At 34.9% G+C, this 14,495-nt stretch overlaps 1 protein-coding gene across 1 annotated transcript in view; it reads right to left on the minus strand.

Annotated features, from left to right (window-relative positions):
* LOC121367977 (mitochondrial sodium/calcium exchanger protein-like) overlaps positions 1 to 14,495 on the minus strand; it is a 36,030-nt gene that overhangs the window by 7,750 nt on the left and 13,785 nt on the right. Inside the window, exons 7-13 of the mRNA XM_041492451.1 lie at positions 14,257 to 14,385; positions 9,896 to 9,952; positions 9,538 to 9,716; positions 8,534 to 8,669; positions 2,164 to 2,285; positions 1,563 to 1,640; positions 465 to 540 (exon numbers count right to left, since the gene is read on the minus strand). Of these exons, the coding sequence (XP_041348385.1) occupies positions 465 to 540; positions 1,563 to 1,640; positions 2,164 to 2,285; positions 8,534 to 8,669; positions 9,538 to 9,716; positions 9,896 to 9,952; positions 14,257 to 14,385 (777 nt within the window). The remainder of the gene's footprint in view (positions 1 to 464; positions 541 to 1,562; positions 1,641 to 2,163; positions 2,286 to 8,533; positions 8,670 to 9,537; positions 9,717 to 9,895; positions 9,953 to 14,256; positions 14,386 to 14,495) is intronic.

The raw sequence follows: 14,495 nt of genomic DNA on the forward strand, positions 1-14,495 counted from the left end.
CTTGAACCTTAATTGGATATAAGCATGAAAATAAGTTGAAATAAAATTAAATGATAGCTCATGAAAGATAAAAATATATTTCATAGATGTCTTTCGTGGATTAGAGAAAGTATATGTATTTTTGAATGGATGGCTGAATAACAGGACAATCTTGGTTATCTATCCTCTATATATTTCCTCCCCTGTTCCAATTTGTCTCTCTTCACATCTCTGATACATGTATTAACCAGATCATTTTCACCATTGTTTTCCATTTATGTTTCACAAAACCATAATTCCCCTATTTCTTCTCAAAATAAACCCATAAATCATTCAACTGATAACATCCATGTTAAAAACATCAAAAACAAATTAACTATTAACAGTGATACCATAAATGGGCTTTTTATCTAATCTTCATGTCAAAAAAACCCAAAAGCATCAATTAAAGTTATATTCTACATTTAAAAAAAGATGTTTCCTACCTCCTAAACTGTTTCCCCATGCTAGAAGAGTCAGACCCAGAATTGCATGACTAATATTGAAAGCGGCACCAAATGTCTGAAATAAAACAAGAAACATCATTAAATCCAGTAACTGATAGTGGTTGAAAATAAATATTATAGAGGATTTGTCACAAGTATTTTTTAATATGGAAAATATCAACCGAGCCTCGACAAATACCTATTAACTAGATGAGGTTGATATTTTCCACATTAAAAAACATGAGTAGCGAATTCTATTTATCCTATAACACTTGTAAAATAACATTTTAATTCAATTTTCAGTAAATCACAGTACTAAAGTCGCCGCCATCGGTAATATGACGTCATCACGATTAGCACAAATTAGTTTCACATCACACATTTTAAATAAATCTTTGAAAACGTTACGCTCAGGTACACAGGTCTTGTTGGCTTGTAAGCAAATGATCCATCCACAGCAATTCTTTACCTAGAGACCTTGCAAATTTGCATACCATTATTAACCGGGTTAATACACTAAAATTATCACATAGGTTTATGACATGGATATCATGGGTAAGTTAGAGGATAAATTCTAATACATTTTTCTGGTTATTTGTCTTCACTGTTAATTTACTGAAATAATAATATATATTAGCTCATTCTAAAATTACCTCTTTTTAAACATTATCTTAAATTTCTCTGTGTTCACTGTTTGCATAACAAAACTGTGGTCAATATTATCCATCTGAAGCGAAAATAACTTTCTAGCAACAGTCTAAATTGACAATTTTAAAAACAATAAAATAGTCAGTGTTTCTTTTCAAGGCCTTCCTGCAATTTGCAAATACAACTGAATGAGATTCATGGATTTGTTTATCAACTCCATCAACATACTTTCAGTTCTGTATCAAGACATTGATTAGCAGATTTCTATGTAAAATTTGCTTAATGCATATTTTTCAATTATTCCTTTGTGTGCCCCAAAACATAAGCTTTTATGAAAAACCCCATTATGGATTTTAAATAAAGTTACGGTAATAAAACAAACCACTCGCATGTTCGTGGTGGATTGGTCATGGGCCTGCACAACGGAACAACAATGCATTCTAGACTTACTTGAAGTATATTTACAATTTCGTTAGCAATAGAGTAGATCCATATAACAGCCACAAGGAAGCCCAGATAACCAAACACCTGTAAAACAAAAACAATATAGCAGGCTTACCAAAAGCTGGAAGCTGGAAAATTCCATTGCATAAAATGTTCTGACTGCTTAAGATTAAATGGAAATGATTTCAATGTACAGCTTCCTCCTTTGAAACATACTGAATGCCTTAATGCATGTACATAGAGGGAAATAGTAAAACATATTTTTAAAAACATTTAATGAATGATAAGGACACTGTCAATAAATATTCTCTAAACATTAAAAACAAAAATCAGTCAAAGATGTTCCTTGAAATTCACCTTATATATTGATTTTCTTGAGACTCATGTGAGAAAACACCCATCTACAATTTAAAAATTTCATCCAAAATATTAGTCAACTAACACAACATCATTATATATCCAATGAATATGTTAGCTTGGTATGTCATCACAACCATTACCGTAAACAAATTGTTTGGTTATACATGTACTATAAATCTAGCTCAGTATTAAATACTTTAGCCTAGAAAACTACCAAAGTTTAATTATAAATGAGTGAAACACTTACAGCATGAAAAGCAGGCTTCTCGTCATTCTTAGTGACAGCAAAGATGAGGACTGCAAGGGCAGCCCCAACGATCATCACCAGACCCCAAACAGGGAAGACTGATCCAAGAGTTTTAAAGCCAACTGTGAAACATAAAGTCAGTTTAACTTTATAACAGAAAAGGCAAAATTGAATCAGTATAAAATTTAATCATAACAATGAGTTTTTTTATTTGTTACATATCACTGTTTGCAGTACAGTTCACTGTATTAGTTGAAACTAGACATTTATATCATAATAAAATCCAATTTAGGTATCTCACCACTATAATTTGTTGTGTGAGAGCCAGAAGGACGTAAGTGCATAAAAATTAATTTGTAAAAAGCCGAGATAATGAAGGAAAACTGTTTTTCTTGATCAGTAGTTAAGATGTCGAATTTGTTTTAATGACAATGAAAGCTGAACATAGTTATGATTTCTTTGTATATTTGCAGTATTTATAGGAAATTAGGTGTTTTATTTATTTGCTTAAATAGTTGTAGTTACAACAATTATTCATGATTAAATTAAATGCGTCATTTACGACCAACAGTATATCAAGTAAATTTAAATATTTATTCTGAAAGAACCATCACTTCTAAAACATTTCAGTTTTGCAAATCACATATTTATTTTTAAAAAGGAGAAAGCTTGTACATAGAAAATATTTAGAAGCAAACATTCAAAAGGAATACAAGTAGAAGTACGTATTAATAAAATCACCGCTTAAACAAAATATTACGTGAAAAAAGTTATTTTACTTTTGTTAATAATAATATGTTAAATAAAATCACCAATTGAACAAAATAATAATGTGAAAAAAACTACTCTGACTCGTGAAATCCTTGTTTTCTTTGACCCACCCCTGATTTTGTGTAACCTTATCTGATGCAGGGTTTGTGACAGAGGGTAAAATGGGTACGGTACCATACCCAAATATTTTTGCAGAATTTATTTTTTAAGTTAACTTTTTGACAAAATTAATTACTCTTATCATTACTGTATGATTTTCTTAATCCTAACGCTAAACTTAACCCATTTTCTTTCTAAGGGAGGACCCCCATATCTCTGTTGACTGTGGTTGCATTCAATTCCATAGAGCCATGCCCCAAAATTTCTATCTGGCAGAAACACTATGGTGGTAGTGCTCCATGTTGTTTGATGATGGTGCATCAGAATCAGACGACTTGTCCATACAAAACCTCTTTTTCTTGGCAAGTATTCGTTCCTGATGAGTCATCAGAAAAGCTGATGTCATGTTGTGTGCAGTGTTCTTTCCGTGTTCTTTGCACCATGGGAGTCCTTTTGCAGATACTGTAGTTCCTGGTTCTGCTGCCTCAGGGTGTACTTCACTAGTTTCAAGCATACCTGGTTTATCAGCTAGTGCAACAGACAAACTGGAATAGTTAAGCAAACTGAAACTGGTATCCTTTAATGAAGAAACTATGTTTAGTGGCTTATTGGTTTGGGATACACCGGGTTCAAGTGAACCTCATTCGAAGGATATAGGGTTTACATTTCCAATGAGGGTGTGTACTGAATATCAATTCCAGAAGTAGTGAACACAATACCATGTCCACCTGTTGAGTATGCAGGATTCTCTCCAGGTTATATTGAGTGAACAGTAACCCCTACAGCTTCTGATGTGTGTTGGGTGTACTCTCCAGGTTCTGTTGTGTGTTCAGTGCACACTCCTGGTTTTGTTGTGTATTTGGTGACCTCTCCGGGTTCTGTTGTGTGTCCAGTGATCTCTCCAGGTTATAATGTGTGTTCAGTGATCTCTCCAGATTCTGTTGTGTGCCCAGTGATCTCTTCAGGTTCTATTGTGTGTTCAGTGATCTCTCCAGATTCTGTTGTGTGCCCAGTGATCTCTTCAGGTTCTGTTGTGTGTCCAGTGATCTTTCCAGGTTCTGTTGTGTGTTGGGTGTACTCTCCGGGTTCTGTTGTGTGTTCAGTGCACACTCCTGGTTTTATTGTATTTGGTGATCTCTCCGGGTTCTGTTGTGTGTCCAGTGATCTCTCCAGGTTATACTGTGTGTTCAGTGATATCTCCAGATTCTGTTGTGTGTCCAGTGATCTCTCCAATTTCTGTTGTGTGTCCAGAGATCTCTCCTGGTTATATTGTGTTCAGTGATCTCTCCAGGTTCCGTTGTGTGTCCAGTGATCTCTCCAGGTTCTATTGCGTGTCCAATGATCTCTCCAGGTTATATTATGTTCAGTGATCTCTCCAGGTTCCGTTGTGTGTCCAGTGATCTCTCCAGGTTCTGTTGTGTGTTCAGTGATCTCTCCAGGTTCTATTGTGTATTCGGTGATCTATCCAGGTTCGGTTGTGAGTCCAGTGATCTTTCCAGGTTCCATTGTGTTCAGTGATCTCTTCAGGTTCTACTGTGTTCAGAGATCTCTCCAGGTTATGTATGATGTGTGTTCAGTGATATCTCCAGACTATGTTATGTGCAGTGTTCTCTCCGTGTTTTGTTGAGTGTCAAGTGATCAATCCTCCGGTTTCTGTTGTGTGTGCTAATTAATTTTTTCTGCGTCTGTTGAGAGTGATATGTCATGTTCAAGTTCTCTTGTGTGTGCTATGTCATGATCATGGTATGTTGTATGTGTGTTCTGTCATGTTCTTCTTCAGGTTTTGTTGTGTGTGCCACGTCATGTTCAGGTTTTGTTGTGAGTTCTCTATTATGCTCAGGTTCTGTTGTGAGTGCTATGTTATGTTCAGGTTCTGTCGCAAGTGACTGGATAAAGGTTGTGGTATGTGCTGTCCTGTCTGTGGGAAAGTGCATATAAAAGATATCTTGATGCATTAGGAAAAATGTAGCGGGTTTTCTCTGATGACTATGAGTCATAATTACCAAATGTTTGACATCCAATAGCCGCTGATTAATTAATCAATGTGCTCTAGTGGTGTCATTAAACAAAACAAACAAATAAACTGTCCCAAGTACTATGTCACGTTCATTTTTTATGGTGATTATTTTCTCATGTTCAGCTTTTTGCTGTTATGTTCAGGTCTTGTTGTCATTCATGTGTCCAAGTTCAGGTCCTGTTGTGTGAGCTATGTCATGTTCAGGTCTTGTTGTGTGAGCTATGTCATGTTCAGGTCCTGTTGTGTGAGCTATGTCATGTTCAGGTCCTGTTGTGTGAGCTATGTCATGTTCAGGTCCTGTTGTGTGAGGTATGTTATTTCCATGTCCTGTTGTGTGTGCTATGTCATGTTCAGATTATGTTGTGTGTGCTATGTCATGTTCAGCTTCTGTTGTGCGTGCTATGTTGTGCTAATGTTTTGGTGTGTGTGTTGTGTCATGTTCACGTTCAACATTCTGTTGCTTAGCTTAGCTTAGCTTAATAACTGGTTTAACGTGTCCATAGTCCATATACCACTAGGGTTTCAAACACGCCTATCCCCGAGTCCGGCCTCCGATAGGATCGAGGGTCTAACTCAGGATAGAGATATTCTGTTGCAAATATTTGTTAACTGTAAAGTTAATCAAAGATCATAGATCTTGCTATCGTTTATGTTGAGGCCACATTCACTTTATTCGCCTTTTAACCTTACGTCTGATTACACTGTCTTTTGTTACTGGACTTTGTCCTGGATAACTTACAATGACGTTTGTATTTGCAATATTGTTAATTATAATGCCTACATTAGGGCAATCCTGTAGATCTTCAAAGGCAGCTGACAGGCAGAACTTGATCACCGTAACATATAATTAAATACATGTACATCCAAAATCAGTGTGATTATGCTTGCACTTTGGTCGTATATGTCGCATACAACATTATTATGAATTAAAATTGTATCTACACATACAAATTACATGTTGGAAACTTTGCTTCAATTAAAAACATTTCAAAATAGATATTTGTTTTTCAAGAAAATTCATCAAAACATATTTATTATTGTAATTATGGTGCACATAAAATAGCAAACCATACAAACATTAATGTTACTGGAATTTTTATTTATATATATACAGACACCATTCTTGTCTGTTGCCAAATGGTTCGTTTAATGCAGTACCAAAAGTTTTTCTTAAATAGACCGGGCTCTCACGACGACAAAAGTCATATTATTTTTATGATTCACACACATAAAAATATTGACATAATATATGCTCTATTGTACTTCGCATTTGTAATTTCTATCACAGACCGATAACAAAGAATACATATGTGCCATATTTGGCACATACGACTTATGTCAGACATAATTATATAATGAACTGTATTTAAAAAGGATGTATCTACCACACACGACCAGTCGTGTTCACATAATGGACAGCAAGCAAATCGGAGGAAAGTCGTATGTGTCAGTTACGTCTATTTTCGTGCAAATTGGTATTTGTGATTCACTTATGACTATTTAAATCCTTCTGTATAAGCGATGCTATTAGGGACACAGTTACGAAATTTTTGTGACAATATGTAATCAGGGATGGCGATTCCAAATATGCAAAAAAGACGTTTTAGGTCATATCTGCCACTTATGACCTTTTAGCTCTCACGCAACAAATTGTTTCCACATAGCCAGCAGAGATGGATCTAGGGGGGTGTCCCAGAGGAGCCCCTAAATTTTGTGACAGTTATTATTTTATTATATATTAATTTTCATTTTGTTTTACGATCCCTTCCAAACCTCCCCCAAAGTTCCATTGGCATTCCGCCTCATGTCATTGGGGCCCCCCTAAATGGATTTTCTGGATCCGCCACTGGACAGTGTTTGACAAATGTTTGAGAAAATTACTAGCCCTCTCAGAAGCTTTTGCTAACGCCCTATATATTTTAGTAATACAGGTGAATATTTCCATTAATCCACACCGAAAATTCACTAGCTGGGATCAAGGGCTAGTGTATTTGTCGAACCCTGCATTAATCTATGTAACAATTAAACCAGAAAAACATTAACTTCAACACACATATATGTATATATGGGGATGTTAACATTATAAAATTACTACTTGATTAAAGTATTGACGTTGAAAAGCTATATTGTAAGAACTACAAGAATACATGTACAATGTAGGTAGGTACAATTATGCACTATCACTTGAATGTTGCAGCTTATCACAGTTTACATGAACAAATTTCAAACAATAAAATACCTGTGTAAAAGGAAACTAATTAGTATTAATATTATAGCCGACAACACAATATATCTTGTCCACATTACACTGAACTAAATGTACAATTAAATGCGTCTAAGTATTTACATATAGTACATGTAGTACATGCTTGTGGTTCCTACCCTGATCAACATTGAGTATTCATATTAATAACTAAATAAAAATATAACTATGTACATATTTATATGTGCACAACTATTTGTATATATAAATATTATTTGTTGCCATCTGTGACACAAACATGTATAGTGGTATATACAAACATATTGCAAAATGTACAATGGGCAATGGCCACCTGAAGTACAGAATAAATATGTTATCTTTTCTTTTTTTTCCCTTTTCTTTCTTTTATAATCTTTTGTATATAATATATTTCCTTCCACTGGCTATCCTTCACTGTTTACATGTAGTTTATATTTACAGCTATGTAATATTGCTTGCCATGTATATAGAAGAGGGCCTCGTAAATTTGTGCTGGATTATTTTGTTCTTTGTACAATAAAATATGTTTTCAATCAATCAATCTTATCTTATCTTATCTATTTTAGTAATACAGGTGAATATTTCCACTAATCCACACCGAAAATTCACTAGCTGGGATCAGGGGCTAATGGATTTGTAAAACCCTGCATTAACCTATGTAGCAATTAAACCAGAAAGTCATGTAACTTCTACATCAGAAGAAGAGAACAGCATGTGATGTCATTCCACTTATAAAAAACCCCAACATGTTTGTCACTCTTTACTTGGAGGTTAGTTTGAACGTAAGAAAAGCTGTCTGATATTAAATGGCTATTCTTAAGTGAAGATGAACATTACATACACTGTTTAGGAAAAGTATGTTCCACTGATAAAAGTAACTGGATGCTGTCAAAACATTGAGTAAAACATTTACACCTTTCTTTTTTAAGGACACCACTAGAGCACATTGATTTATTAATTATCTGCTATCTACTGATGTCAAACCTATGGTAATTCTGACATATAGTCTTGGAGAAGAAATCCAATACATTTTGCCATTAGTAGAAAGGGATCTTTTATATGCATAATCTCACAGATAGGATAGCACAGCCTCTGATATACCAGTCATGGTGCACTGGCTGAACTAGAGATAGACTGTATAAAGTGTTCAATTTTTTTTTTTTTAATTGTCAGACTGGCTATGAGAATGTAATTAGAATATTCCTCCTACAGTATTTAAGATTTCTGACGCAGACACGTACTTTGTGTTGCTAAGCTGGCGAAAAGCGGTCCAGTAAAACAATGCAGACTGTTGAGCACTCGGTTCCAGTTATGTTTGTTTTCATTACTGTAGTCCACCACTGGGATCGTCAGCTTCAGTATCAGCAGTATTGGACACTGCAATTATAGTTTACAAAAAACACAGCGTGTTCGTAATGCCAGTGGTATATGAGCACGTTAAACTAGTTACCTGCCTACCTACAAAAACATACAATTACAATTCTGTTTTTCAAAACTTGGAGAGCATCAGAAACATAGGTTGTGTAATCAGAAGAAATTCAGTATCAACCATAGAATAATTCTAACACATTGTCTAAAGAGCATGACTACAGTCCATCCCATCATTCTATTAAAATGTTTTTTGTAAATAATTTCAGTTTGATTTGACGTAAGAAGAAAAGTAAAAGTGTTTTGGAAATAACAAAGAAATACAATCTGTGTGGACAATTTACAAATCAATCGGTTCAGAAATAAATAACTTGTAATAAATTACATAGTATGAAAAAAATGCAATCCCTGTGGGACGGACTATAGACACATAGCAAAAGGATATCATTTCCCACAGATAGGAAGTGTGAGATGTAGCTCAGTGCAGTGGCAGAGCACTCACATGAAGTTGTGGTGCACTGGCTGGAATGAGAAAGGGTATCGCATTTCAAATAAAGATATACAAATTATTTTACAGATATAGCATTCAATCTGTTAGTCAAATTTGTCTTTTCAAATCGACTAGCATTATATCTGATAATTGAAAAAAATGTAACAAAAAAAACTCCTTGAATACAGTGAAACCTCTCAAGACCGGACCCCCTGTAAACTGGAATTCCCTCAATACCAGACGTCTTACAGTCCCTTTCTAATAACCAGAATAGAACTAAACCTCTCTAAACCAGATCCCTCTTAAAATTGGACCATTGTCTTGGTCCCAAGTGTGTCCAGTTTACAGGGGTTTCATTGTACATGTAATTCACAAGATTTACTGTACCTTAAATATTTCAAATATTTTACTGTGTATTCTCATCTCTGGCCACATCTCTGTGTCAATCGGGTTGATGGATGAGAGAAACTGTTTGAATACCGTTCTTTCTTCTTCTGGCAGCTGCTGCTTTAAACTGTAGTTCTCTACCACAGCATTCTCTAACAGTGGGGTTCTTTCTTCTTTAGCTGAGAAAAAAAATATATTAAACTTAAATAGAATCAATAATTGAGCTAGTTTTTAATAAATATTTTTGTGTGTAATGTGCCCAACACACACGGAAATTGTTGCAATTGACTCTGAATTCCAAGAAACGGCAACTGCCCCTCCCATTACAACAATAAGTAAACCATTCTATGAAACATACCCTGCACACTGCCAGCAGGTCTCATAACATACTTCTGTTCCCCAGACGTGTATAATGCTGAAATAACAAAAATATAGTTTTAGTAAAACACAAAGTAAATCTAAAATCTTTTGGAAACCAGACCTTGACATTAAAAAAAATGCAGGGACGTGATTAATAGACCTCTTTCACATGCCACTGCTCATAGTGTCGCGGAGCAACTCATGGACGCTAACCATGAACTCACGTGAGATATCGCAAAAATAGCTCTGTGTACAAGTTGGGGGGCATAGACAATGGGAGGCTACGCAATAGGAATGTGAATATCTCCATGATTAATTATTCTATCAGTAGGGAACCCGCAAATTCTGTCGACATCCAAAAAAGACTTATTGGAGATACATTGTATTTGTTAATTATTGCTTATCAAGAAATAAAAAATATTTTGTTGTTAACTCCAGAGAAACCATCGGTTCGGATCCGTACACGATAAATATCGGATATGGGCTGAAATAATATTAATGTATGCGTGTGTGTGTATGCAGATATTTATCATATTTAACATGATTTAAATATTTATAAAGCATTATACAGATAAATACATTCAGGATTCTTCTCAGGATTTCTTTTTACCCAGTTATTTAAAATTTTGTTCAGTACTGCGAATAAAATTAAATGATACATATGAAATTTGAGTTACGGTACTATAAAACATTTGAATTAGGCCTGTAGGAATGATAAGGGAGTTGGTGGGGGCGCACAATTTGAAGCACAGTTATTTAGCCTAAGAAACATGTAAGTTTTATTTATAACAGATCAGACTAGCTGACAACTTGATAATATGGCTACAAATTCAGGATGGTCTCTTTATTATAAACTCATGAGGGTTTATTTTGCACAGTCATAATGTACTTCTTTTGAATGTTGGAAGCAAACATATTAAGTAATGCCTTGGATGAAGGACAATCAACAAAAGTAAACAGACCAAGCCTGAATTTAAGCTGAAATAATTAAAATGGTGAATGAAAAAGGAGAAAAAGGGCCTAATAAATAAAGAAAATATAGATTTTTAAAACTTCGTAAATACGAGATATTTCATATGAAATTGTATATGACTAATATAAATGATGCTAAAGTATAAACAAAAAAAAGAATTAAACAAATAAAAAATAAAAATTTAACCTTCGTAAATACCAGATATTTGAAATGAAGTTGTATGTGACTGATATAAGTGATAGTAAAAAATAAATAAAAGAAAGAAAGAAAGAAATATAATAAAATAAATAAATAAAATAAGATAAATAAACATATATATATGTGTATATATATATGTGTATATATATGTGTGTGTGTGTATATATATATTTATATATAAATAATATAAGATAAATAAATATTTTAAAACTTTGTAAATATCAGATATTATTTCAAGTGAAGTTGTATGTATATCTGATATAAATGATAGTGAAAATAAAATAAGATAAATAAATAAATAATTTGTGGATAGACATGTAGCATTGATTAGTAGTTGTACAACTGTCTTTTTTTAATGAAACGATAAGGGAAAAATAGAGCTGTTATAAAGGTCTATGTGAGGTAGGGGTTTTTTTTTTTTTTTTAGGGGGAAGCGCGCGCCCAAACAAAAATGCATGCTTGCGGCTAGGTTGTTGCAAGGTAGTTACAAGGTTGTTACAAGGTAGTACAAGCAATGCAAGCTACTTGCAAGCTAACATTTAGCTCGCGTAAGGTAGTCAGTATTTCTGCAAGCTTGCCGCATGCATGTTTTCATTTGTGAAAGCATGCGCAAGCTTGCTGCATGCATATCTTCAACTGTGCAAGCTTCCCGCAAGCATGTTTTCATTTTGCAAGCTTGCTGCATGCATATCTTCAACTGTGCAAGCTTCCCGCAAGCATGTTTTCATTTTTGTAAGCTTGCTGCATGTATATCTAGCTTCAACTGTGAAAGCATGTCTACACTTGTGGAGAAAAAGCTAAGTCCAAATAATTTTCATGGTTATTTTTTTTTTAATTCATAACTTCTCATATGATTTATCAAATTCAGTGGGAACAGTGGCTAAACAACCAAACATACATGTTACATATTTAGATAGTATTTACAATAATAATTAAAACAAAATTAATATTAATACATACGAATGATAATACAATAGTAAAAGTTAAAAATGTCTCAGTTATTCAGAGGCCAGGGCGGCCATCTTGGAATTTTTATTGTCCTGAAAAATAACAACACTTGGTCAGGTCTATAAGAGGATCATTTGGACCAAGTTTGGTTGAATCCTGCTTGGTGGAACAGGAGAAAAAAGAAAACAGAAGAAACAAACAAATGACTTTACACCACAGTGTGGATCTCCAGATAGTGGAGGAATATAACCTAAAACAAGAAGAAGAAGAAGAATATAGGACCAGGAGCTTTTTAGCATATTAGTTTAGTCAAGACTATCCCACATAAATGGAACATGTCTATCAGACAGGTAAACTAATTTTGTAGCCTAAGTATCTGACAACATGTAGCACCTATTTTTTTGTTTTAACTGTTCATGTTTTTCACTTTAAAACCATTGTTGTTTTTTTAAAGAATTATACAAGATGCAAGATGGCTGCCACTGATGCAAGCTTGTAGGGAGATCGTCGCAAGCTTGCAGGAAGCTTGTTGCAAGCTTGCGGGAAGCTCGTCGCAAGCGTGCGGGTAGCTTGTCGCAAGCTTGCGGGAAGCTCGTCGCAAGCTTGCAGCAAGGTTGTAAAAATGTTCCAAATACTAGCTTAAACTGAATAAGCTTGCGGGAAGCTCGTCGCAAGCTTGCGGCAAGGTTGTAAAAAGGTTCCAAATACTAGCTTAAACTGAATAAGCTTGCAGGAAGCTCGTCGCAAGGTTGCAAGAAGCTCGTCGCAAGCTTGCAAGAAGCTCGTCGCAAGCTTGCAAGAAGCTCGTCGCAAGCTTGCAAGAAGCTCGTCGCAAGCTTGCGGCAAGGTTGTAAAAAGGTTCCAAATACTAGCTCGAAACGCGGTAGTTACTACCTTGCCGCAAGGTTGTTACCAGCTATTTATTAAGCTTGCAATTTTTGTTTGGGAGGGGAGACATATTTTATTAAATTTTAAATACTGATACATGTGGCGAATTAAACATCACTGGACATCCGCTTGAATATTTAACTATAATTCTAATTGTTAAAAGTAGCAAACACATTCCACTTAAGTTAATTTTATTGTATAAATCTTTTAATTTTGCGTTGTTAAAACCCTTGACAGGCCGATCCAGAGACTTCGTTTAAGTTAATGTTTCACTGCTTTTGTTCTTAAACCATTCTGATGTAAACTTTAGTAGACCATTTTTCGCAGCCATTTTACCATCCAATACAAAATATGTACATTAGTCGCTAGAGATTCACAGCTCCTACAAAGCTACTCACGACACTCATGACAACTGTCGATCATCCCCCCCCTAAGTTGTATACAGGCTGGATTCAGTCTAATTCAGCATTACTCTTAGCGCACGTGCGCAATGGTATTGTGAAAGAGGTCTATTGCACTCCTAACTTAGATTTTGGGAGCCATTTAAGATATCACCATATTGATACTATATGGAAAACCATATGTAATTTTAAAACATAACATAGTATATCCTCTGTTAACAGCTAATTTCAACCTAATGCAATGGAGTTGTTTTCTCCTTGTTTCCCCCATGTCTGTATGATGATGCAGGGTTGAAAATCCCATTGGAAAATTTTACAAAGTAGGGGTGTTGATGTGAATATTCCATCAAAGAATAAGAACAAAACAGTTTTTGAGTGGCACTAAAATACCGAATTATGGAAAATTCTAGTTCTCCTTACATAAAAGTTAAACAATATTGTCCTCTGTGCTGTAGGGGCGTGGGACGTAGCTCAATGGTAAAGCCCTCGCTTGATGCGAGATCAGTTTAGGATCGATCCCTGTCGGTGGGCCCATTGGGCTATTTCTCATTCCAGTCAGTACACCACAACTGATATATCAAAGGCTGTAGTATGTGCTATCCTGTCTGTGAGATGGTGCTAATAAAAGATCCCTTGCTACTAATCGAAATATGTAGTGGGTTTCCTCTCTAAGACTATATGTTAAAATGACCAAATGTTTGACATATAACCGATGATTAATAAATCAATGTGCTCTAGTGGTGTCGTTAAACAAAACAAAGTTTACTTTACATAATAATAAAAAATAGGAATTATTTACATTAAGATTGGGACGTCTTTACTCTAAAATTGGGAATTAAAAAAAAACGACACAGCCTTTGGGGAATGGTGGGGAATGATGCCGATTATCGGAGTCTAGAAACATAGCTGATAAAACCCTGGAAGAATCTTCCAAACTTGACTGTTACTTACATTGTTCGTGTGAATTGTCATCAAGATGAGGAACATGAAGTACTGGGTGCTCATCGCTACGGGTTCGTTGGTAAATATAGCGGCCAATCACAACCACCAATACGTAGAATACATACAACAGGATAAACCCTGGACAAAAAAAAAAATGAAAACAGACTTTATGTATCGTTTATCAATTCATATACCACAAATAAGGATTTAGTCTGGTTTTGGAGATTAAAAAACATTTACAATAATTA

This window comes from Gigantopelta aegis, chromosome 3 (genome assembly GCF_016097555.1).
Source record: "Gigantopelta aegis isolate Gae_Host chromosome 3, Gae_host_genome, whole genome shotgun sequence".
Taxonomy (NCBI): Eukaryota; Metazoa; Mollusca; class Gastropoda; order Neomphalida; family Peltospiridae; genus Gigantopelta; species Gigantopelta aegis.